Genomic DNA, 24,602 nt, shown 5'->3' on the forward strand with positions numbered 1-24,602 from the left:
GCAACCACTAACCCACTTCTGGTCTCTATAGATGTGCCTACTCTGGACACTTCATAAAATAGAATCATACAATACATGGTAGGAAGGTTTTAATTATATATTCAATTTTGCTAACAGATATAGGACTTTAAAGATTCTATTTCTTGCATCCATTTTGGTAAGTCGTAGTTTTCAAGTATTTTGTCCATTTCATCTAAGTTGTCAATAATATTGGCATAAAGTTGTAAGTAATCTTTTATGTTTTTAATTTTTGTGTGATCTTTTGTGATGTCCCGTTTTACATTCATTTTATTGGTAATTTATATTTTCTCTCTTTTTTTCCTGGTCAGTCTTTCTAGGAGTTTGTTTGTTTTTTAAACTTTTCCAAGGATCGGCTTTTGAGTTGTTGATTTCCTCTATCATATGTCTGCTTTTCCTTCTGCTTATTGGTCACGTTTTCCTGGACATTGTACATAAAAGAACTGTGGAGACTGAAGCCAATGTTATTTTCCACCCGAGAGGGATCACACTGTTCCTTTGTTAGGCAGATGGAGAGTGGAGCTGGGTGAGAGCTGGGATGCAGCTGTAGTTAGATTCAGTTCACTTCTGTTTTAAATGTCTGGAGGGTGAGACTGCTACCTCCAGCGGGAATGTCTCCTAAGCTTCACGAAATCATGAGAGCTTTCGTTCTTTCTTTTCAACCCAGACTCATCAAACGTCACCAACGGGGAAAAAAGGCAGACCAGAGATCCCAGCTCACCTAGGGAGGGCTTCTCTCTCTGTGGAATTTTGTTCAGATAGTCTTCTTACATTTGATGGGTTTTAGTATCTTTTAATGATTTTTCTAATTTATCTTTTTGTTCTAGTTGTTGCAGTGGGATTGATGACCTGCCACTAGCTACTATATGCTACCTAAAAGAGATAATCTCTTGGATAGCTTTTTAAAGAGATGTAAGTTATTAAAATCATTTTCCTCAAACGTCTAACTAGACTGGAAAGCTAACAAAACTTTAAAGTATATAGTTTTTATGACTTGCACATTCATTTTAGGGAGATTTATGCATAGCAGTTGCATTTTTATGGATTGCATACCCTTTATGGCACATTAGGGCTCCTTGTAATCAAAATACCTGATACATCCGTGACCTGTGTGTGAGAGGCAGTGCAACAGTAGGAGGAACACCAAACACTTGATAGTCAGAACACTGAGCGTTAAATCTGAATTCCCAAGAAGCTAGGACAAGGACAATATTGTGAGCACTAATTTCCTGGAGTCCATGTGAGAGTAAATGATCTCTTAAGGTCCTCATGTTACCTGTGTTAATATTAGGATACATTCTATACATTCATAAGACAAAAACTCCAGGTGTAAATGAGATAAATCCGAGTGTCTGCTACCCAACTCAACAGAACATACCAATGTTTTTGATACCACCCCCCTCCCTCCTTTCCTAAGAAGTATTCATTTTTCTGCACTTTGGGTTTATCATTTCCTTAATTTGTAATTTTTACCACATCTGTAGGCTATCGATAAACAATAAATTGTTTGATGTATAGGCATTTAAACTTTATATAGCTGTACACTGTACAAGTTCCTCTGCAACATGTTTTTTCCCCTCAAACTTCATGCTTGTGAGATGTGACCAAGTTGATGTCGCTGTAATGAAAAACCTAATTCTGGTCCCATGGTTCTGTGCTTCAGTTTCCTCCACTATAAATACACAAGGAGAGTTTAACCTGAGTCATCTCTCAATACTCTTCCAGAGCTGAAACTCTAATTTTACCTTTTACAGTAAGTATAGAGGCATATGGTGTACTCTAACAATACAGGACTGGTCCCAATTATGATTTATTCGAGGTTGACTCTTTGATCAGGAACACAATCCCCAGGGGAAAGGTGTCATGGTGTCATTTTTAGACACTTGGGCAAAATTTAAAGATTACTTGAATATAAAACTTCAGTATGCAAGATAAGTCGTTTTAATACCAGGTTTGAAGAGGCACACGCAATGATCAGAAAAGACAGAATTCACAATGCAAAAATGCAAAGTTTATTTTCTTAAATAAAATACTATATTCATATCTATACAAATAATTATTACAACCATTAAAATGTTACATTTACCAATAAAAATTTCAAAACTTTAAACAAGAGCATGGTTCAGAATATTCACACCCTAATACAATGCATTTGTAAAAAGATGTCAAAATAAACAGGACCTATTCTTATTTACAACTGTAGGACAAGCCTGCTCGTATTATACACATCTGCTCTGGATTCCGTTACAAAACAAATTCGTTCCCATTGGAATTATAAACCAGGGAATTTACAGTCATGGGACACCATGCACAGCAGATAATGCTGGCATAGGAATACATACAAATATGACACTATTGAAAGCACTACATTTACGTTTTTTCTGGTGACTGCCCTACAGTAAGCTTCTCACCCAGTGTATCTATAAACAATTTGTGAACGTAATTATGTTCTCAGATTTTTCCACCTATTTTTACCAAAATGAATATATATATATATATACGCCTGCTGAAAGTGGAAGCAAATCTTTTCTTCACAGTAACACAACTGCAGCATTTTAAGCAACACTGTCTGGTCCCTTTCTTCTTGGCAGATCAACAGTTCAACTCCCCTTAAAGGTTACCAATATAGTCAAGTCCAGTGCCTCAATGACCTCAGAGATGAAAAATGGTTTTAAGACTTAGGGGATAGCGGAACAGAGATCCAGAAAAGTGAAGAGGGGCTTTAGATGGAGCAAACATTAAGTTCCTATGACATAGTATGGTGTATAGGTGTACATACAACTGAGCCCAAAATAATAATAATCTTTTTTAAAAAAAAGTGTTAAATTACAAATGAAGAGTAATCTTCTGTCTCATGAAATCTCTAGTGACAGACTATGCAGTCATCCAAAATAACATCAATTTGGATATTATTTCCAATATTTTCAACCCAAGTTGGTTCATGTTTATGAAGCATCTGAATACATGCATGCAGCAAAAAAAGATTACAGTTGATAAGGTGTGTGCAACTCTAGAAATAAGAATGTTGTACCACATACGAGCTCTGAATTTAAGAGTAGTTTTGCTTCTAACTAGTAAGTTTTTTACAAGATCGGCATTAAAGATGGCTCAGAGAATGATAAGGCAACAATGAGAATCATCAGCTGTACTTGTCTTCTAGGTGATTACACAGCATGTACCCTTCCAGCTGGTCCTTTGCTCTACCAGAGCAGGTGAGTCACATGTTCCAATGGCTGGTCTTAGGACCAGAGGCACAGTCTCAGGTAAAGTGCAGTACCAGGGTAGAGGCATGTGGGCAGAACTAGAAGCTCTGTGTCCAAGAAGGTCCTCAACACTTCTTTCCAGCACGTCTGGACTGCCTCACTCTAAACCTGATGTCCCCCACAGACTTTAGTAGAAACTCTCAAGCTCACACAGTAAGTGAGGGAATGCAGGGAAAGTATGTTAAGTAAAAAAAAAAAAAATACCCTTTCTGTTGAGTTCTGGGGAAGGAGAAATGGTAGCACTCAGCCAAAAGCTATCTTGAGAAGAAACTAATTTCTGGCCTTTAATTTGCATATAGGTATCATAAAATCATCAATCGCAGATTAACTTCACACTAGTGCATCTGGCTATTACGAATGCCCTCTGGAAGTACACAGCCATGGGCGATTATCTCCAGGCAAAGGCAGGATTTATACAAACAGCAGAATTACAACAACGACTTCCAGGTTTCTAAGCATATCAACCCAAAGCCATCTGATTCTGGTACCACCTTTGCCTTTTCTTCACTCCTCCATGGGAAAAAAACAAGCTCACCAAAACAAGGAACAGAGCTATATGGCACATTAGATATCTTAAATCAACTGTGAACTACTTTTAGTTCAAGAAATTCTTGTTGCCTCTTAATAGAATAGGAGACATAGTGGTTCCCAAAGCAAGGAACTGGGGATCACTGATTTGGGAGTATGACTCCCTCTCACACTGATCCAATAGAGGGGGGGCCCAATAAACATTTCAAGGCAAAGGAGTAACCATCCTGCTCAGGAAATGACCAGGTTCCCTGCCACCTGCCTGACACGGAGCAGACGGAAGAACATGAGCCTAGGGACCTACGTATCGAAGGAAGAACAAAGCTAAGATGCATGTTAGTCTTTATCCTTTCTCGAATTTTTAAATCTTTACTCCCATTAAAAAGTGTTTGCACATTTTTTTGGAGTATAAATTTTAGCCTCTCCATGAAGTGGCTAATGTTAGAAGGCAAGAGCAAGGCAAATGAATTATCTTTAAAATGTTTAAATAATTGTGTATTTTAAGAAGGCTGATTTTAAAAAGCTGATCCTCACTGCAGTTCACCCTGATATGTGACTGGTAATTGCTGCAAAAGAACATTCCCTCCTCATTCTTCTCTTTCCACAGTTCTGATATGTTAAATTTTATAAAGCATGATCACTCTGGAATTCTCACTCCCTACTTAGAAAAAGGGTGCCATCTACAGTACCCAGAAAATGTCTTACAATAAAAACAAAAATAAATTTCCTGGGGCCGGTCTGGTGGCGTAGTGGTTAAGTTTGCACGCTCCGCTTCGGCGGCCTGGGGTTTGCAGTATATTTACCCATATAAAGTGGAGGAAGATGGGCATGGATGTTAGCCCAGGGCCAATCTTCCTCAGCAAAAAGACGAGGACAGGCAACAGATGTTAGCTCATGGCTAATCTTCCTCACACACACACACAAAAAATTTCCTGAAGCGGCATAAAACGTTCCAAAACAACCTGTATGTACCAAAAAAAGAAATGACTTCAAACTTGATTTCTTCTATCCATGATTGACACATTAAAAGTTTACACACAATGAGAAATCTGAAATTTTTCACCTCATTAGAAGTTAACTGTGTTAAATGTTTAAAGGAATCAACCACTTTCTGTAACTGATTCTATATGATCAATAAAACTAAATAAAAGAGAAATGATTTAATCAATGACTCTCACTTATGACTCATTCATAAGTTTGTGCATTTCCAGAAATTACAAAATTATTTATGGAAATCGTTTTACATTCTATAGAGATATATTAGCAAGCCCAGAATAACATTAAATTTACTATAACCAAAATTGATTATGTTCTCTGCCATTGCTTTGCCAAAAATTATACCCAGAGATCGCTAGATATTAAGTAATAAACTTCCTCCCCCAAATCATGTAGTTCTAATTACCAAACACTTAATACTGCTGGTAAATCTCATACACTTGTGCTTTTAAATCAAATAAGATTACTATGATCCGAACACTTTCAGAACTGAGTTCATACGTAAAATGACCTCTTACATGTATATGCACACGTCTGTAAGATAATTAGAGCTACATGTAAGCAGGAGCCAAATTATTTGCAGATGGTCACATCTTTCCTCAGATGGTCAAATAAGCCTTATTTAGGGGTAAAGACTCATTTGGGATCAAAGTGTTATATGCTTGGAATGAAAGCTCTGAGAAATATAAATGCTATCTTTGAACAGAAAAATACAACCAATGCCACAGAGAAATTTCTGGAAGTGCCGGGCTCTGAGGTCTTTCCATTGCAGTGCTCAAATTAGGTTTCTCCTTAGCCTCTTACTTTGGTTCCAATTATACCTAACAGTCCCCGGTTTCCGATAGCGCGTGTGTGTATGTGTGTGTCAGAGAGAGGGAAGGAGGGAGAGTGAATACTCAAACCCATTGAAAACTGTCCTTGAAATTGCCAGATTGGTCCTTCCAAGTACAAAGAAAAACTTAAAGCTTAAAACTCAGTTAACTGAAAACACAAGTCATAAAACTCACATTTTTTCCTCCTTTAAAAGTTTTAACTACTGTGTTTACCTGTAGTCTTATTTATGTAACTTATTCATGAAGCTCTCTTATTCCTCCCCACGACCATCTTGAAGGGGGAAACTACAGAAGTTTTTCTTGTTTTCAATATTTTTTTCACCCCCCAGGAAGCTGCTCGGGTTGGCAGCAGGAAGAGACAGGAAAGGTTGGTAAGAACAGTTGAGGAGGCACGGATGACCCTTTGGCTGAGTCTTTAGAAGAGATATTGGCTGCAGTTCACTGCTCTAACCAAGACTTTGGAGGCTTTTTTAAGGAGGAAAAAATAAAATGCTGGTCCTTGGGTTCACTTTGTTAACTGAGCAGACAGAACAATTTACATGCATCTCTCCCACTCCATCCCATTTTTGGCAGAATAGAACAACAACAAGTAACGAGTTTGAGAATATGACTATATATGGTTGATTCTTTGTTTTTTTTAATTATTCAAAATTCAATATATGAGTATATATATATATTTTACATTTATTATTAACTTCTATGGGGCTTTTTAAAACCTCTACATCAAGCTTTTCTATTCTTCAGCAGGTCTCACGTCTCAATTTCCCATTTTAGATGGCAGGCCTATTTTCAGAGGACCAGTTTATACTTTAAAATCTATGTCTGTGTATACACACACTCACACACACACGGACATATATAAAGACAATTATTTGAAGCACCATTTCACATCTACCATCAGGAAAAATAATGAACAAATTCATCTTCTCATTATAATTTTACTAGGAAGGATAATAATGCAATATACAATGCCATATTTTAAATATAAATATCAGTAAATGAAAATACTGACAGAGCTTAAGACTCTGCTCAGAAATATTTAAAAAGTAAGGCTCAAATAATCGTGTAGATTCCAAATACAGTATTTACTGATCAGTCCCTAATGATTAAACAAACGGAAAAGAATTTATTTCAAGATCAAATAAATAGAATGAAGAGAGAATACTAAAATAAAGTTCAATTGATGAAACAACAATTTAGTTAAACAACCTCTAACTAAACACACGTGAAAATCCACGAGGCAGCTGCTTTCACCCTTCTGGCCTGATGCAAAATGCGAGCACAAAACTGAGAACATCTATGTGCTTCATTTTCAGCTTTCTATTTTTAAGGCTAAGTGTTTAAGGAAGACTGCTTTACAGGATCTTGGCACATTAGAGGATAACATGGCTCCCTAATTTGAAACACAAGACATGAAATTCAGGTAATTTATGAATTGTTATAATTAAGAAAGAAGCCTCCACCCTAACCAAACCTTGGGAAGGAAAGCTGATGAAACAACTCATTTATCTGCTAACTGCCTGACTTTCCCCATGGACGTTCCTTCTACATTAATTCAGCACCTGCCATGGGTGAGAAATGTCCTTGATGCTGATATCAGGCAGCATTTGGTTATGAGTCATTGCGTTATACTGAACTGTCTGGATTTTTGGAGAGCAACTCAACTACCTATTTTACAAATTAACAACAACCAAGTTTAAAATCTAGGTTTCTTCCTATTACCCAGCACATACCAAGATAATCTCCCCCAATTTCCAGCTGATTACTATTTAGGGAATGTAAGATCACATATCAAACTTGAAAATGCAAATATGCTTGGAAAATTAAAAAAGCACACCATGCCATTAAAAATGAGAGATAATTTGTTTTTGACAACCCAGTGTTCACATCATCTCTGACACGGCTTTCCTACACTCAGAAGATAACTGTAAATGAATTATACACACACAAAGACACACGCACACACAATCTCTCTCTTGATGTGCATGTATGTGTGCACACACACACAAATACACGTGTAGTCTCACCCGTCACATTTACATTTAGTCCATTGGTATTTAAACAGCTGAACTGCAGTCATGACCTAAAATATGGCTTATGTTGTGGGCGGGTCTGTTTGAGGACTGCTTGGAAGAGTCAGAGGCAGAGGAGTTTGCTATCGTAAGCAGAGGTGACATTGCTGAGCCATCAGGAAGAGCTGTAGCTATTTCTGGAAACAAAGATGTCATATTAAAATTAGATAAGTGGGAGTTGGTCATGTGCATTGGTGGCATATCAGGGAGGAGAGGAAAACTTGGTTGGGCAAACCCAACAGGTCTAGGAGGAGATAAAATTGATCCAAATCGGTTATTTAAACTTCCACTGTTTACCTTTTCTGTGCTAGGATTTGAGAACATTTGATTAGAAAAATAGGGAATTGAAATATCATTGGACAGTGTAGGATGAGCAGGAGAGTATGGGGGATAGAAAGAGGGTAGGGTATTTTGAGGATCTACAGGGATGAGGGCTGGAGTTCGAGTGGCACTGGGCTGAGTAACCTGTGGAATGAAAGAAGTATTAGCATTAATTGGTGGATTCATGCCACCCTCGGGAATAAAAGGAAAACCAAAATTTTGTGATAGTGTATGCTGGTCAGGTGCTGAGTTATCATTAGGTACTTGTGGGCTATCAGGCATGAAACGAACAATACTTCCTCTCTTCTCTGTAGTGGGTTGTTGGCGTCCAAGAATCATACTGCCACTAGTAGACAGAGGAAGATGGGGAAGACTTGGATCAAAGACATTACTATGTCTTTGGTTTCCAGAACGATTCCTTTCAGGTTGACGAATTTTGGAACCACTGCTGTCTTGCAAGGGATGCCTTGATCGCTGCGGAACTGAAGAATTAGTTTGGCGTACAGGAGGCCCTTGATCAGCATTTCCATGAGACACAGATGGATGCGGCAAAGCTGGCCTTGCAACCCCATGCATGTTGGTTGTGACTGGAGGGTTCATGTGGCCCTTGGTCCCATGACTTTCAGTAATCCTCATGGGATTGGACTTCTGTACAGAAACATTGGGACTTGTGTTTCGACCCTGAATATCTGCTGAAGAAGAAGAACTCGAAAAAGGAATATTCAAGGTGCTGTTCCTGGTATTAATCGCACCTAGGGACATGTCACAACTTTCTCTATTCTGACTCTCACTCTCTCTTCTAATATGGACACTTTCATGAGTTGGTGGACAATTATATTCAATTGCAGAGGATGGACCACACTGTGTATTCCTCTGATGTTCTGAGAGTGATCTCTGGCTTCCAATGACCTGATCACCAAGGTGAGGAGCAAGTAAACTCTGCATGAAACTTTGGTGACATGTATTTTCACTGTCCCTTGGTGGGATAGCATTTCCTGTTGGGATGCTCTGAACTGGTGGATAAGGTAATCTCTTTTGGCGGTCGATTGGTGCTGGACCAGGGTTTTGACTAATTCGAAAAGCCTGGGACTGCATACTCCTCAATGATGATACAGGGTTACCTATTTCATTATTTCTTGAAGATTGTACTTCAAAATTACTCTGGGGTTGTTGACTGGCTCCACTTGGTTTAAACGTCTGACAGTCAGGAAGGCGGATATCTGAGGCAACGGTATGATCCACACGACCCTGCATATTATGAATGGCCAAACTCTTATTTCTGGGAACATCAAGATAGCTTCTCATTTCAAGCTGATCTGAAACTCTGGAACCCTGAATCGTTATACCCATCCTCTGCTCTGAATTAGAAGATGTTTTGCCAATGAGTGCCTCAGCAGAATAACTCGAAACTCGATTTCTCTCCGGCCTGTGTGGCGCACAGGTCATGTCTGAAGGTCTCGTCACAATACTTGGTTGGGACACCATTTGCTGCTCTATGCCTCTTGATGTCAAAAGCCTCTGCATTGGATTATGCCCAGATACATGTTCAGAAGAAACCCCTGAACCTTGCTGCCTGCTTCCAACATCCTGCTGCTGGTGCAGAATATCTTGATTGAGATGGTTCTGGGGATGGTTATGGTGGTTCCGGCTAGTTGAAGGGTTTTCACAACTCTTCTCTGGCTGGGAGCTTCCAAAGTGTTGCTGCATCTGTTGCTGCATCTGCTGATGGTGGGGATGTGGCTGACCACTCTTGGGTCGAGACTGGTCAGTTCCATGGTGCTTCGCTTGTAAGGACAGCTGAGAGGCCTGACTGCCCTGAACAAGATTCCTCTTTTTCTGCATCTGAACTTCCTGTTGCAGAGTTCTCTGTTGATGGACATTATGGGGCTGAGAGAGGACAGAGCTCTCCGCATGAGGTATGTGATGCTGCAGTTGATATAAGTGATGCCTCTCTCTTAACTGTCCTGCTTGCTGCTGCTGCTGCTGCTGCTGCTGCTGCTGCTGCTGCTGCTGCTTTAAGTAGAGATGGTTACTATGCAGGTGAGAGACCCCTTGAGCTGGAACATGCTGCTGCAGGGCCTGTAGATGCTGACCGACCTGGGTCTGCTGCTGCTCCGCAACTGAAGGCTGAGAACTGCACTGAACTTCAGTCTGCCTCAATGCAGGGGCCACAAAGTTGTTACTAGGTGGAAATAATCGTGTAAGGCCATCTCCATGTGCTGGGTTGCTAATAGGCACAACTGAGTTCGAAGAGTTGGGAGGGATCTGACTAACCATCATTTGAGTTTGATCAGAAATGCTGTCTGGAGTTCGGCTCATCAGAGACATACCTTCAAGCCTGAGAGGGGCTGGCTGACAATGCTTTTGACGTTTAGCTGAAGACAGTAAAAGGTCATCCTGGACAGCACGCTTAGCAGAGTCTTTACGGCTTTCATGACTTGGCTTTAAGAGTGGCTCTTGAATCTGTGGATTTGGTATGGCAGCAGTCATAGTATTTAACTGTTCTTGGGAATATTCGCTCATCAGAGACGGTCCAGGAGGCTGATTGCCATAGGAGCTAGATGAAACAGTCAGATTAACCGTTGCAGGAACAGGTGTTTGCTCTGAAGTTTGGGATAAGCCAGCACAGCTGACCAGAGGATGGTTGATGCTGCTCTGATGGATAAGATTATTCACGCTTAGACTGGTGATGCTTGGTGACTGAGAAGTTGAAACCTGTAAAGAGGCATTTGATGTTTTAATTCCTATAGAACAACTTGGTTTTTCAAGGGGCCTATCCACAGTTGCTTCAACTGAATCCTGAGAATTAAATTCATTTGGTGTTGCTTCTGCCTGTCCTGGGCCAGTCTCTTTCGATATCTGTGTTTTGAAAGGCTGGTCTCCATTTAAAGATGATGCTTCCGAAGGCTTTGAAGTCACTTCTCTTATATCAGCCTGGGTGCCAGCTCTTCCCTTCTCAAGGTTCTCCTGGTCAAAAATAGCTCTGGCTGCCAGAGCGACTATATCAGTTTGCTCTACAAAGGTACAGCTGTCACACGTATTAGTTGTTGCACTGCTGGTGACATCCTCTCTAGTTGTTTCAGGAAGCATGGATGCAACTGAGAAACTACGACTACTGCCAGAGCTAGTTGACATGGGCGAGTCAGCCTGCCTACTGGTGAGCAAAGAACCGTTAATAACCTCCTGATCAGGGATGCAGGAATGATGCTGTCCTGGATCTCTGTCATCACTGTTCATCAGTAACAGATCCTGCTTGGGATGTAAATCAACACTTGAATCAACTATTTTAGAATTTTCCGAAGAGAAGTCAGGATGGTCCACCTGGACTGAGAGCGATGATTTCTGGGGGTCTTTTTCTTTAGCAAGACCAGATAGCAATGCAGTTAAACCTTGTCCCTTTAAGAGACCTGTGGTTTGCATGGTATCTGATGAATCTGGCTCAACCCTGCAAGGTTCAGCAATGATTCCCACCTCAGAAACGCAGTCAGTATTTGTAGTGCTCGTGGTAGATGACAAGCCAGAAACCTGAGAACCCAAAATATGGGGATCATTTGGAGATGGAATCAACACGTGGGCTGAAGTGCAGGATTTGGCAGCATCTGACAATGCAAAACTAGTCGGAGGCTTATCCTGAGATGTCTCTCGTTGCAAAGTGGGGGCAGAATCTTTGGATTTTGCTGGGACCACTGCAAAATGTTCAGTTGGTACAGATTCTTGGGAGGGTGAGCTAGACTCTTCTGCTGACTTAGATTTGGGTACAGACTCAGGTATCACGGATTCAGAATTCAGAACATCCAAAGAATGTGAACCAGAAACACTTATGCTATTTGCCTGGGACACAGCCACAGATGGTGACACCACAGGGAGGCTTCCCAGCAGTCCATCATTACAGGACGGCTCTGCTGAGCCTTCAGTGCTGGGGCAGTCTAATTTTCCCACATCTCTGACTACATTCTGGGGGCATGCTGACTTGTTAGCTGCTAAGTGTTTCTTGACACCTGGCTTCTTATTCAACCTCTTTGACTTCATGTTAGGCAAACAAGCTACAGTGTTCAATGAGGGAGTAGTCACCAGATTATAAGTACTGGGTAGTGTGGCTGAATTATCTGTTGTCATGAGAGGTGCTACGGTTGTTGATAATGAAACACAGTTAGCTGGGGTAGTTTGACTGTTTGCAGCAGTCTGAGGATTGGCAGGCTGGCCAATAGACAATTGCACACAGCTCTGCCCAGCCATCTGCGATATGCTTTGATTGAGGCTGGCCAACGCGCCAAATGTATTCAGGGCAACATTGGTATTTGGATCTTCGCTGGTGGTGGGTTGGATAATTTGCATAGGGGTTTGATTTGTAGTTCCTGATGAAGACATCACAGGCTGCAAAGCAAAGAGCTGTCCATTTAAAGAAATGGTTTGAGGCTGTTGTTGGTTTGACATGGTAACAGAAAAAGTCTGTGTTGAATTAGATGTTGATAAAGATGAAGGTCTTGGTAATATGTGGACGAGATGCTTTCCTCCAAAAGTTTGTGGGGTCGAAACATTTTGTACTGAATTATTAGACCCTATTATAGCATTGGCTCCGTTGACAGGGAGTCGAACAGAACCAGGAGGTGGAGCCGAGAGGAGTGGCAAAGGATTCTGATTAGCTGCCTGTATGATTACTATCTGTTGACCTACCGTTTGGTTGGGAACCTCTGCCCTCATCACTGCTGGGCATGGGGTGGTGCTGGGTGGCTGAAGGATGATAACGTTTTGATTAGCTGGAGCTGCATTAACAGCCGACCCCACTGGCTGAGCCATCTGGATCACCTGCATTGCTGAATTCAATGGAAGGATATTTTTTGGAGGCTGAGATTTAACTTGTGGCTGGGCAATTAGTGGCTGCACAGGTAAAGATGGACAAGAAGGCAAAGTGACAACTACTTGCTCAACCGGCTGCCCATCTCCCAGAAAGGAATTATTCAAGTTGATGCCTGTAGCCACGTGTCTACTGTGGTTGGTTGTGGTGGGGCTAGTACTGGACTCATTCAATACTGGAGTCACAGTAGAAGAGGGTGTCTGGCTTAAGGGCTGAATAGTGTTTCCTGCCAGTTGCAAAGTAGTCCACGTTGTCTGCGTGTTTCCAGCTGAGGAAATTCGGGTAAGGCTATTAATGTTTTTCAAATCTGAAGCACTAACAGCTGAAGAAGGCAAAGAACAAGAAAGAGCCCAGCCATTGTCCAAAGGGTTTGCAGAAAGAGTGCTTACAGGAGTGGTGGTCTCCCCTCCTCCAGGGGCAGATGGGGCCACCACTGTGCTACCACTTGCTGTGTCTGCACCCCTGCTAATGCTCGCTGGACAAGAATCACCTGCAGATCTGGGAGGCTGGGAGCAGACTGTGGTGGTAACTGAAACAACAAAGGTGGTTTGAAAATCACTTCTGAAATCCTGTATGCTCAGGCAGGACTTGCTTCCATGGTGTGCTTTAGTGGCAGTTGCTGAGGAGCTGGAGGGGATGCTTGTGGCACAAGGGACTGTTTTCTTCAATAATTTGGGGCTCTCTTTCCCATTCTTATTTTCAGAAGCGCTTTGATCATTTAGACATGTGTGTAAGGAATGATGTTGTTGAGGTTCAGGCCCAACAGGAACAGCGACAAGTGAGCCACTGGTGGCACCAAGCATGCTCGATTCGCTTTCAGAGGTGGAAAGCTCGAGAATATTTTGAGCAGAAATGGTAGCAGGAAGACAAAGAGGAACAGGCTGGTTGGCAGCCAGTGCAGAAACTGTGGTCTGATGCCATGGCTTGTTTTCAGAAGGATAAACTCCAGAAATAGACACAGGAGTCACAAGATTGCAAGCCCTCTGTACTGGCACCACATTGGCAGTTTGCTTTTGTAAATTGTGACCAACATTAAAGGTTATCCCCTGAACAGCTGTTCCCTGGCTGTTTCCACCAGGCTGACTCCCATTGGAATAAACAATGATATTTTTCTGAACCTGGTCACTGGGAATAACAACAGAGACCTTTGAGTTTTTAAGATTTCCTTTCCAGTGGATTGTGGGGTCATCATATAAGCATATGTCATTTGCTTTCAGTAATTCAATATATCGGCCATTTTCTTTTTGAATTTCTTCCAGTTGTTTACGTAGCTTTTTAATTTCTTCAGCTACAATATTAAAAATAAAAATGAAAAAATTACCTGTAAATGTCAATATTGACAATAACTTACGAAGAACTGTGTACTAAACTACTGAATTCTAATTCTAGCATTCTAAATGCCTCATTTAAGAATCTTCAGCTCTATTCTAATACAAGTTCTTTCTTCTTTTTAGAATGGTATCTCAAACCTCTATCTCATCCTTTTAAAAGTATATACTTTTAAAGGTCAACAACTCAAAGGTCAAAAATTACTCATAATGTAGAAATCTAAAAATTCCCAATTCAAAAATCCCCAGTAGGGCAGCTACAAAGGTGAAGCAAGGGAAGACATACTGATATCATGGTAACATGCTAGGAAAATCACACTGAATATCAATATAACAGCATTTAAATGTTGCAACAGCCAGCATTACTTATGATGGTAATAGTCTCTGTTATAAATGGCTTTATTTTTTAAAATTTATTTATTTATTTATTTATTTTTTTCCCCCGAAGCCCCAGTAGATAGTTGTATGTCACAGTTGCACATCCTTCTAGTTGCTGTATGTGGGACACGGCCTCAGCATGGCAGGAGAAGCGGTGCGTCGGTGCGTGCCTGGGATCCGACCCCGGGCCACCAGCAGCGGAGCGCACGCACTTAACCGCTAAGCCACGGGGCCGGCCCTAAATGGCTTTAAACTAGTTTCTATTTTACCCTTTGAAATAATGGAGACCAAGCAGAAACATGTAAGAAGTGGTGGATCACCAAAGAAATCATCAACAACGGAACCTGCATTTTCCTTGGCAGGGCCAATGTATGTGCACTACTGAGTAATGAAGACACCTGTCACAGCCCGACGCCTTCCTAAGGGAGAGACCTTCACCCATGGATCCTACCAATGGGGCAGCCTTGGCTGCGGGTATTTATGCTCTGTGACCCCATACATCCCCATCTGCCTGGCCACAGTGGTAGGTACTCTCCCTGCTCCCTCCGCCAGAGGTAGCCAGTCCTCAAGGCCAACATGCCATGAGGTAGCCTGAAACGAGAAGTTCTGTTCCCACAAGGAGGAGCTGAGACTAGCGGATTATTTTTCTCACCCATTTAAACTAGCAGACACAGAATAAAGATGCCAATGTGTTAATGGACACTAGAAATTAAAGGATAATTATTATGGACCAAATAATGAGATGATTGTTCTCACTTACTGCACACTTACTATATGCCTGGCACTTTTCATTCACTGTCTCATTTAATAATAATAGTAATAATAACAACAACAACAGCGGTAACAGGTAACATTTATCGAGCGTTTACTGTGTGCCAGGTGTTCCTCTAAGTGCTTTACCTGCATCATCTCTTTTAATCCTCATAACAGGAGACGGGAACTGCCTACTGTCATCACCATTTTCAGATGTAAGAAACAGGTTCAGCATAATTTGTCTGAAGTCAAGCAGATAGATGCTATGATCACCCTCATTTAAGATAGGGAAACTGAGACTTGGAGAGGTTAAGTAACTGGCCAAAGGTACTGAATGAGGCTCAAACCCAGGAGAGCCCGACTCCCAAGGCCACTGCTCTGACCACTGTACAGACTGTCACGTGGACAGTGAGCATGCGGAGGAAGCTGTCAGGAGAAGAGAAGGAGAGAAAGCAGATGCACAAAAAGGACCAAAGAAAGGACGATGACAACGTAGTCAGACTTAAGGTGCCTCAGGTGCTGCCTCAACCCCTCGCCTGGCTGTCCAGCTTTTCCCGAGCCTCACACAACTTGTACTTTTTCAACAGCTTCCCTTTTCCCTAAGGTAACTTGAGTGACTCAGCCCCTGGGCTGTGAAACCAAAGGATCCCTCATTAGAACAGTCTACACATCATTCTAGCCTTAACATTCTCTTTGTGGAGTACCTCAAAATGGTTACCAAACGTATATTATGTATCTAACTACCTGACAGGTCATAAAACAGGTCCTAGACCATAAAAGACAGCTGACCTACCTGAGGGGGTAAGTTGTCAGGTAACTAAAAGTACACAAGGAGAATTCAGAATGCTGAGCTTCTCGATATGCTTTCCAGTAACCTTCCCCCTTCTTACAATTAACACAGCCCAGCACTGCCCCCACCTCAGCAAATTCTGCCTTTGTTTCTCTCCTTTTAAGGTGACCTACTGAGTTGTCACAGCAAATTCTCTCTCTCCTCTTGTCAGAGCCACAAAGGACAATTCAAACTGGCCTACCATTCTGAAATTGACACTTGCCTGGGATGTTTCTTTTCAGCTGTTATAAGGAAACTCTCCAGTGCAAGTGGAAAAACAGACCTCATTTGACAGCATAAAAAAGTCACCTCTATCTAATAATCAAATATCATTAAATGATCAGGCAGTCTGATGCACACATTACATGCAATATAAATAATTACAAACTGAATGTTTTGGCCTTTTGAGTTAATTCACAGTTAGGCCTTGGCACAGGCATATCCTTATCTCGTTTTTAAGTTACGCTGAGCAGGATCTCCCCCTACATCCTCTTATGGGATTCCCCTCGCTGGAAGATCCAACTGGAATAGAGGAGATTCAGTATTATTTGTATCATGAGTTAAGCAAACATGAAGTACACAAATCAAAATTATGTATACCTGTAAGATCAGAGGTGCTCACAGAGAGGGGCAAAGAGGTAAACTAAGATGCATTTATTTGCAACACTATTCTCACAGACCCATTAAATGCATGGTCTTAATAATGTCTGGGGGGAAAAAAGCCTTCTATATCCTAATATAAATTGCACTGTGACTCAAAGGCCTGAACACTGAAATAACAGCAAAAAGTAAGAATCTTAAAATCTTTACCTTGTTCATTGTTTCCTCCGTTAAGCAGGAGTTCATCATTTTGCCTTTTCAATTCTGTTATATATTTAAAGGCTTGGTCCAGGATCATATTCTTGCTCTGCCAAAGAAAATTAACCACTTAAAAGTTTCACTGAAGGGTAGGAACTTGCCAGAAGAAACTTAAAGTTTTGGTTTTATCACATATATATGATACATAGCTTTTCAAAATTTGAAACAGGCACCATATTCAAAAGCTTCTACTATTCATCTTCATTTACTATTTACTGAGCATTTACTGTGTGTCAGGCTCTGTTCTAGGCACTGGGGATGTAATAAACAAAACAAAGTTCCTGCCCTTGAGAAATATTTTATTTTTTTTTATTTATTTTTTTTTTTTGTGAGGAGATCAGCCCTGTGCTAACATCCGCCAATCCTCCTCTTTTTTTGCTGAGGAAGACGGCCCTGGGCTAACATCTGTGCCCATCTTCCTCCACTTTATATGGGACGCCGCCACAGCATGGCTTGCCAAGCAGTGCGTCGGTGCGCGCCCGGGATCCGAACCAGCGAACCCCGGGCCGCCGCAGCGGAGCGCGCGCACTTAACCACTTGCGCCACCGGGCCGGCCCCGAGAAATATTTTAAATAAATAAATATATATATGTATATATAGAATCAGGTGGTGATAAGTGCAATGAAGAAAAATAAAGCAGGGTAAGGAGGGGGCCAGATAGAAGGCTGAGGTTACTCTGTGCTGTAGACTGAATGTTTGTATCCCCCCACAATTCACGTTGAAACCCTAATCCCTCATGTGATGGTATTTAGAGGGGGGCCTTTGGGAGGTGATCACGTCAGGAGGGTAGATCCCTCATGAATGAGATCACTGCCCTTAGAAGAAAAGACACGAGAGAGGTGATCGCTCTCTCTCTGTCATGTGAGGACATAACCAGGAAGAGCACCCACACCAGGAAACAAACCAGCTGGCACCTTGATCTTGGGCTTCCAGCCTCCAGAACTGTGAGAAATAAATGTCTGTTGTCTAAGCCATCCAGTCTATGAGATTTTTCTTATAGCAGCCCAAACTGACTAAGCCATTCTGCTATAATCTACTTTGTATAGGGAGGTTGGGGAAGGCCTTTCTGTAAGGCAGTATTTGAGCAAAAGCCTGCAGGAGTTCAAGGAAGTATGCCCTGTGACACCTGGAGCACGAGGGGCCAGGGAGCGGGATGAGCGACCCCAGCAGGGCTGTGTGTGACGTGTTGGAGGAACAGTAAGGAGGCGAGCAGACGGGAGCAGAGGATAAAGGGGAAGAGTGGCAGGAGAAGAGGTCAGAGAGGGCCTTCAAGACCCCATAAAGATTGTAGATTTTAATGTTATTTACTCTGTCAACCACAACTACACACTATTCTAAATAACAGGTTGAGAAACAACGTCACTTGATTGAGTTTTGGTGTCACGCTCCCGGTATATTCCAGTCCTAAGCTTTTTCAAAAAGATTGTATTTTATGTCAACATGTTCCTTTATTCTTTATTCTTAATTAACAATTCCTAAAATTGAAAACATAACATGTGTATGGCAAAAAAATGTAAACAATATGAAGGGACATGTAATGAAAAGTAACATTCCTTTTGGCTTTAGCTCTCCAGAGGCAACCACCATAAAGTTACTTGTGTATCCTTCCAGAAACATTCTATGCCAATACATGCATCTTTATAGATCTTTTTTAAAACGCCAGATCGAAGGATACTATAAACAGTATGTTACATTACTGTTTTTTTATTTAAAAATATATCTTGGAGATACTTCCATATAGCATTTAGATATCTACATCTACGTTATACTTTCTAAAAGCTGCATTTATCTCATTAACCAGTTTATTACTGATACATATTTAAGCTGTGTAAAAGGTATTTTGGTATTTTATTCTCCAGCTATTAAAAATGTTGCAGTAAATTTTAACTTCTCCTCCAGTATGTGTATTATTAAATATCTCCAGTACTTTATCAAATAGCTCATTTCATGTAGGAATCAGTGACTTAGGGCTTTGGTTCAGCAAGTTACAATTCTAGGTTCCTTAGCTGAGTCCCAACAGAGACCCAATACAACCCAGGAATTACTTTATCTTAGAGAGAGAAAACTGATATTGTCCTTCCTTAAAGCAAGAGTTGAGACAAAGGCAGAACCTGATAATGGCCACCTACCGCCTCTCAACTGCAGACAGGGTGGGGACATGTAGCAATAGTAAACAAAATCTTAATCTACTCAGCTTCTGGGAACCAAATACTGACTTCCATTGCACATTCTAGGACACCAAGGAAAGGAAATGATTATGGTTTCCTTTCAGAGAAACATGTAGGAATAAAAGCCGAGAGCAGGAAAATAAGATTTTACTGGGCAAACACCAATATTTACTGAGCAGGTATACACTGAGATGTGGAGAAAGGAAAAAAATCAGAAGACATAATGCCTGCCCTTAAGTTTGTTCTTGTGTTAAGGAAACAGAAAGTAAATTTTAAAAAAGACTAAAAAAACACATTTATGCAAGCCTAAGTACCACCCTTTAGGGGAAAATGAAAAGAAACTAAGTCTAAGACCTTGCTGAGGGAGATAATGCTGAGAAGCGAGCAAATTAATCTGGCCCTCGGAAAGCCAGGACCGGGAAGCTCCAGCTACGATGGAAGGTGGGGTGAGGTATGGGGTTAAAATTGAGGGGACTGGTGGAAAGACTCTTCTTATGTACTAATAAGAACCACCCACACACACATACTCTATGCAGCTGGATAACTTCCCTTTCTTGCCCCAACCACAGGAGACAAGTTTCTTTTCTGTGAATTTGAACCAGAGAATTTCAGCCTCAGGAATACTTAGAACAGAAGTGGGCAAGATGAGCCTCCTAAGTGAAACAGGGGGGTAAAGTAAAACTCTGCCTCCTAAAGCATGAAACTCTCCAGCACCCCCTTCCCCAGCCCAGCTCCCAGAATAACGGCAACTAGCCTTATACTCCTCTTCCCACCATTCCCACGCTTAGGTAGGAGGCTGAAGGATTCTTCTCTGGAAAATAAAAATTAATAGCTACCCCCAAAAGAAAAAAAGCTAGAAATACTGATATTTTGAGTTCCACAACAACACTAGCTCACCACCTAATCACTCAAAAGTTAGAGCCCCCAAAAGACGAGCCTATTCAATCAGCTTTTTAATGCCTCATTCTCAAATATAAAAAACAGCTAAGTATCAATCAACATTTAAGAAAAGTCTCCAAAATGACAGACAAAACATCAAAACAAAGAGGAAAAAGAGGATATCAAAAGAAACCAAGACAACACAGAAAACAGAAGAAAATTTCAAAAAAAAAACCCTATACAACATTCTTGGAGATGAGATGATATTGCGTCCATGAAACAAATATGTGATATGAAAAAGAACGAAGAGAATAAGAAAAAAGACTCTAGAAAATTAAAATTAAGGAGCTAAAATTAAAAACAGAAGAGTTGGAGGAGACCAACCAATTGAGATTGAAAAAGAAGGGTAGAGGGTTCCAGAAGTAAAGTCTTAAAGGAAAAAAAAGGGAAAATGGGAATGATGTGGTACATTTGATCATGTAGAAACTGTGCTAAGAGACACCAGAAGTGTGGAAAAGATTAAAGATAGATATATAGAAAATTAAGCAAATGAAAAACAATGAGGCAATTATCAACTCCAAAAAAACCAAAAGTTACATATGAAATGAAACATAATAGTAGACTCCTTGGCTCAACCGTAAATAACATTTTACACAGTCTTAATAACATAAAAGCTAAATACCGATTTAATCAAAAGTTGTGGTAGAATTATATTGGGAGGATTAGACAAGGGGAAGCCAAGGGACAAGCATAATAGGAAGTCAACAGACAACATCTAAAATGGAAAAATTAAGATATAGTAATATAAGCATTTTTTTTTTTTAAAGATTTTATTTATTTATTTTTTCCCCCCAAAGCCCCAGTAGATAGTTGTGTGTCACAGCTGCACATCCTTCTAGTTGCTGTATGTGGGACGCGGCCTCAGCATGGCCGGAGAAGCGGCGCGTCGGTGCGAGCCCGGGATCCGAACCCGGGTCGCCAGCAGTGGAGCGCGCTCACTTAACCACCAAGCCACGGGGCCGGCCCTAAGCATGTTATTTTGAAATATAAAGGTAAATACCAGAAGAAACAGTTGAGAATGGTTGCCTCTAAGGAGCTGTATTAGAGTTGGGAGGCAGGCAGGCAGGAGAGCAATGTTTGTTGTTTTAAGCATTTTAATGCTATTTTGCTATGTGTATATGTTAATTTTTGCATATGTTAATTTAATTAAAAGTTAACCAACAAAATGTAACACAAATTATGATATTCCATTATAAGGGAATACTATATCACCATTAAAAAAGAAAGAGCTCATATGAGGAAAGGTATCCACAACCAAACATCTACTATGTACCACTGAGTGAAAATGACAAAGCAGGTTGTGAAACAGCACTGGGTATGTATACAGATGTATTCATAAAGCAGTGTCTGGAGAGATGTGTGACAACATTTTTAATAGTGGTGATAACTTGGGAGTGGGATGTCAATTATTTTTTAAACTTATTTATGCCTTCCATATTGTTTCAATTTTGTTTTGTTTGCAGTGAGCACACTTTATCCTCATTATCAGAAGAAACAAAAAGCTATCTTCATTAGGGAAAACTGCCAGCTTTAATAAGATGAGATTTAAGGACTAGTGGAGGTTGATAAGGCATGGAGAATAAAATAAAGAAGAGATCCTTCGAGGATTCCAGGTAAGAATTTAAAGATAGTAAAGAATATGATTAGCAGAAACTAAAAGAAATGGCTGGTAAATACAGTGGCACATATATAAATGTAATCATGGGACTGAGTAATTCAAGATCTTAAAAATTGAGAAATTATATGGTCCATTTGATCATGTAGAAAACTGTACTAAAAGACTATTGCAAGTGTGGGAAGAATTAAAGATAAGTATATAGAAAATTAAGCAAATGAAAAACAAGGCAATTATTAACTCCAGAAACCATAAATGGCAGGGAACAAAAATAATCATTCTGAGCACAGAAACAACTAAGGGAATTATCTGTTCACAAGTAATGAATGAAAATATGAGTGGACTTCTTACCTGCTTCAGCGCAGGGGAACATGGGATCAGCTCTCCTATTCTGTTTATCCCAGCATTGATTTTCTTCTTTCTATGCCTCTCCACTAGATAGGGGAAAAGATCCATTTATCAAACCTTATAGTACTACTGCCAAAGTGCCTACTTCTTCCTGGGTAAAGAAATTTTAGGTAAAGAAATCCCTAAGACAATTTTATCAAACAGTATCTACTGAAAACAAATAACTATAGTAAGATTTCTAAGAATGTCATATTTTAAGTCTAGTGTTATATATATATGTAACATATATATATTAAGTCTAGTGATATATATGTAAATTGATATAAGCAATACTTTTATTAGCATTTTAAAGAATGTGATCTATAATAATCAAATTCAAATTATAAACAGAAATTGCTAATATTACATTACTATTAGACCATTATTATATTATATTTCAAGTAATTACTAGAGATTTTAATGATTAAATTTCAAGAACACACTAACAAGCTAAGTTACTAGAAAGCTGCTTCTTTATAGCAAATGGGTAAATGAGACCTTTCTAGACAGATTAAAGAACCTTAAAATACCATTTAGGATGACTAGAAGGCATTTTTGGAATAGAAAAAGCTCTTAGTTACGACTTAAAACAGACAAGAAAAGGCAGTGGTGTGGATTTTTCTATGGGGTCTAGGCTGTTCACTTTGGCCATGAAGAATTTTTCCCATCTAAGAAACTGGGCAACTAACAACTTCTCAGTTAACTGAGAAATGTTCCAGGCTTGTGTGCTACAACTTTAAAAGTTGAATGAAAGGTACAAGAAGATACAAGAAATGATCTGAATAACTTCCATAAGACTCTGTAAGTAGAAACATTAGTCTTGGCTATTTTCTGTTAGAAAGTTTTCTAAAATCTTCCTTTCTAACAAAGAATTCCAGTCCTTCTAAGAGGATGATCTTTCAGATCGTAGCATAGGCAGGTCTTGTTTTGTAAAATATGCACTTTTGCTTCATAATCTAGCAGTAAGGACATCCTTTTCAATGACATCTAATTGCTCTCTCTTAATAAATTACTATCAGGATATATTTATGGCACCATATGACAGCTGATTCCAATAAAAAAATTTAGTTCATATGGCCAAAAACGATTAGATTTAATTCATATGGACAAAAAAAGCAAAGCAATAAAGTATAGCTCACCTTTCTTCTGCATTCTCTAAAATAGTATTTCTTGTTATCTAAGAGTGGATTTTTTTAAATGTGTGGAGGTAAAAACAACAACATTAAGACTCTACCCAAGTGATAAAGGGGAATTCAATGGCAGTCAGCTCCCATTCTGGGGAAGAGCAATATCCCACTAGTGTTCAACACATCTTTCCATAAATAACATTTTCCCCAGAGTCCTTTCCTCAGGGAAAGGAAGATATCATTGATAGAGTAACAGAAATTAACTTCTAAAATATATTTTTTTAGATCTGACTGTAGTCCTTGATGGAAAATAAAATGTTATAAAATGTACCAAATTGTAAATGTATGCACAATTACTTCTATAAATGTTTACCTGGCTTTAGCTTATAATTTTGATGTTTGAGAGAAAATCAAATATTTATTTTCTACATTTCTTCCTATAGTTGAGGACGCCACAACTTAATCTAAGACTGTTCACATTTCAACTACGTTTAAGATCTACAGCCTGCCTCTCACCTCTTCCCTACTCCTCTGAGCAGTCAGGCCCCGCTGGAATTTTAGCAAAGACATATACTCATCATTCTATTTAGGAGAAATACATCTGGGATTCTCAGTGGATGAAATCACTTAAAACACTAGCTCCAGGGGTATATTAATCCTTAGATTATCTAAATAGATGACAAATCAGCAGATGATAAGCAAGCCATCTTCATGAGACTCAGCGAGTGTTTTGTCAATTAAAACCAATAAAGGAACACTTTCCTAAAACGTAATAAATAATGATTCTCTGCTTGTAATATAAAAACTTATAATCAACTGCAGTATAATCTCATTTCGAATGCAAAAAATGCTGGCAAATAAAATTTAAATTGTTGTTTCTACCTGCATTGTGTGTCTCCCGGTTTTTCTTCCTGAAACAAAAAGTGGAGATAAAAGGAACATGAAAATAATGGGAAAACATTTTCATCACTTTATATTTTGAGAACCATAAAAATAAATTTTATGAATTTTTATTTGTTGCATCAATAAGAAACTATGTGAAGAAAATTTTTCTTAATATATATCTAAGTATGAAAATCTAACTGCAGATACAGCAATATAAATTTAGAATCCACAGTTTCTGAAAGTAACTACAATTCTCTGTTCTTCCATACCCAGAAGTCATTGGTTGGGAAGTAAATCAATCATTGAAAACCTTAACTATTTGAAAAATTTAATTAAGAAGCTAGTCAGGGGCCGGCCCAGTGGCGCAGCGGTTAAGTGCGCGCGCTCCGCTTCAGCGGCCCGGGGTTCGCAGGTTCGGATCCTGGGCACGCACTGACGCATCGCTTGTC

The 24,602-nt window shown here is 39.9% G+C and overlaps 1 protein-coding gene across 4 annotated transcripts in view; it reads right to left on the bottom strand.

The window, feature by feature from the left end:
• Positions 1–2,007: 2,007 nt before the first annotated feature.
• USF3 (upstream transcription factor family member 3) overlaps positions 2,008–24,602 on the bottom strand; it is a 50,873-nt gene continuing 28,278 nt past the window's right edge. For 3 of the 4 annotated variants that reach the window (XM_014792242.2, XM_004436573.3, XM_087439604.1), the window contains 4 exons: positions 24,151–24,179; positions 22,106–22,188; positions 16,985–17,081; positions 2,008–14,174 (listed from right to left, as the gene is read on the bottom strand). In XM_014792242.2, the coding sequence (XP_014647728.1) occupies positions 7,696–14,174; positions 16,985–17,081; positions 22,106–22,188; positions 24,151–24,179 (6,688 nt within the window). In that variant the 3' untranslated portion in view covers positions 2,008–7,695. Of the gene's footprint in view, positions 14,175–16,984; positions 17,082–22,105; positions 22,189–24,150; positions 24,180–24,602 lie in introns of those variants that run through there. The other variant, XM_087439605.1, reaches the window with a different exon arrangement.

Source organism: Ceratotherium simum, chromosome 15 (genome assembly GCF_057802395.1).
Source record: "Ceratotherium simum simum isolate JZ-2026a chromosome 15, ASM5780239v1, whole genome shotgun sequence".
NCBI classification, from domain to species: domain Eukaryota; kingdom Metazoa; phylum Chordata; class Mammalia; order Perissodactyla; family Rhinocerotidae; genus Ceratotherium; species Ceratotherium simum.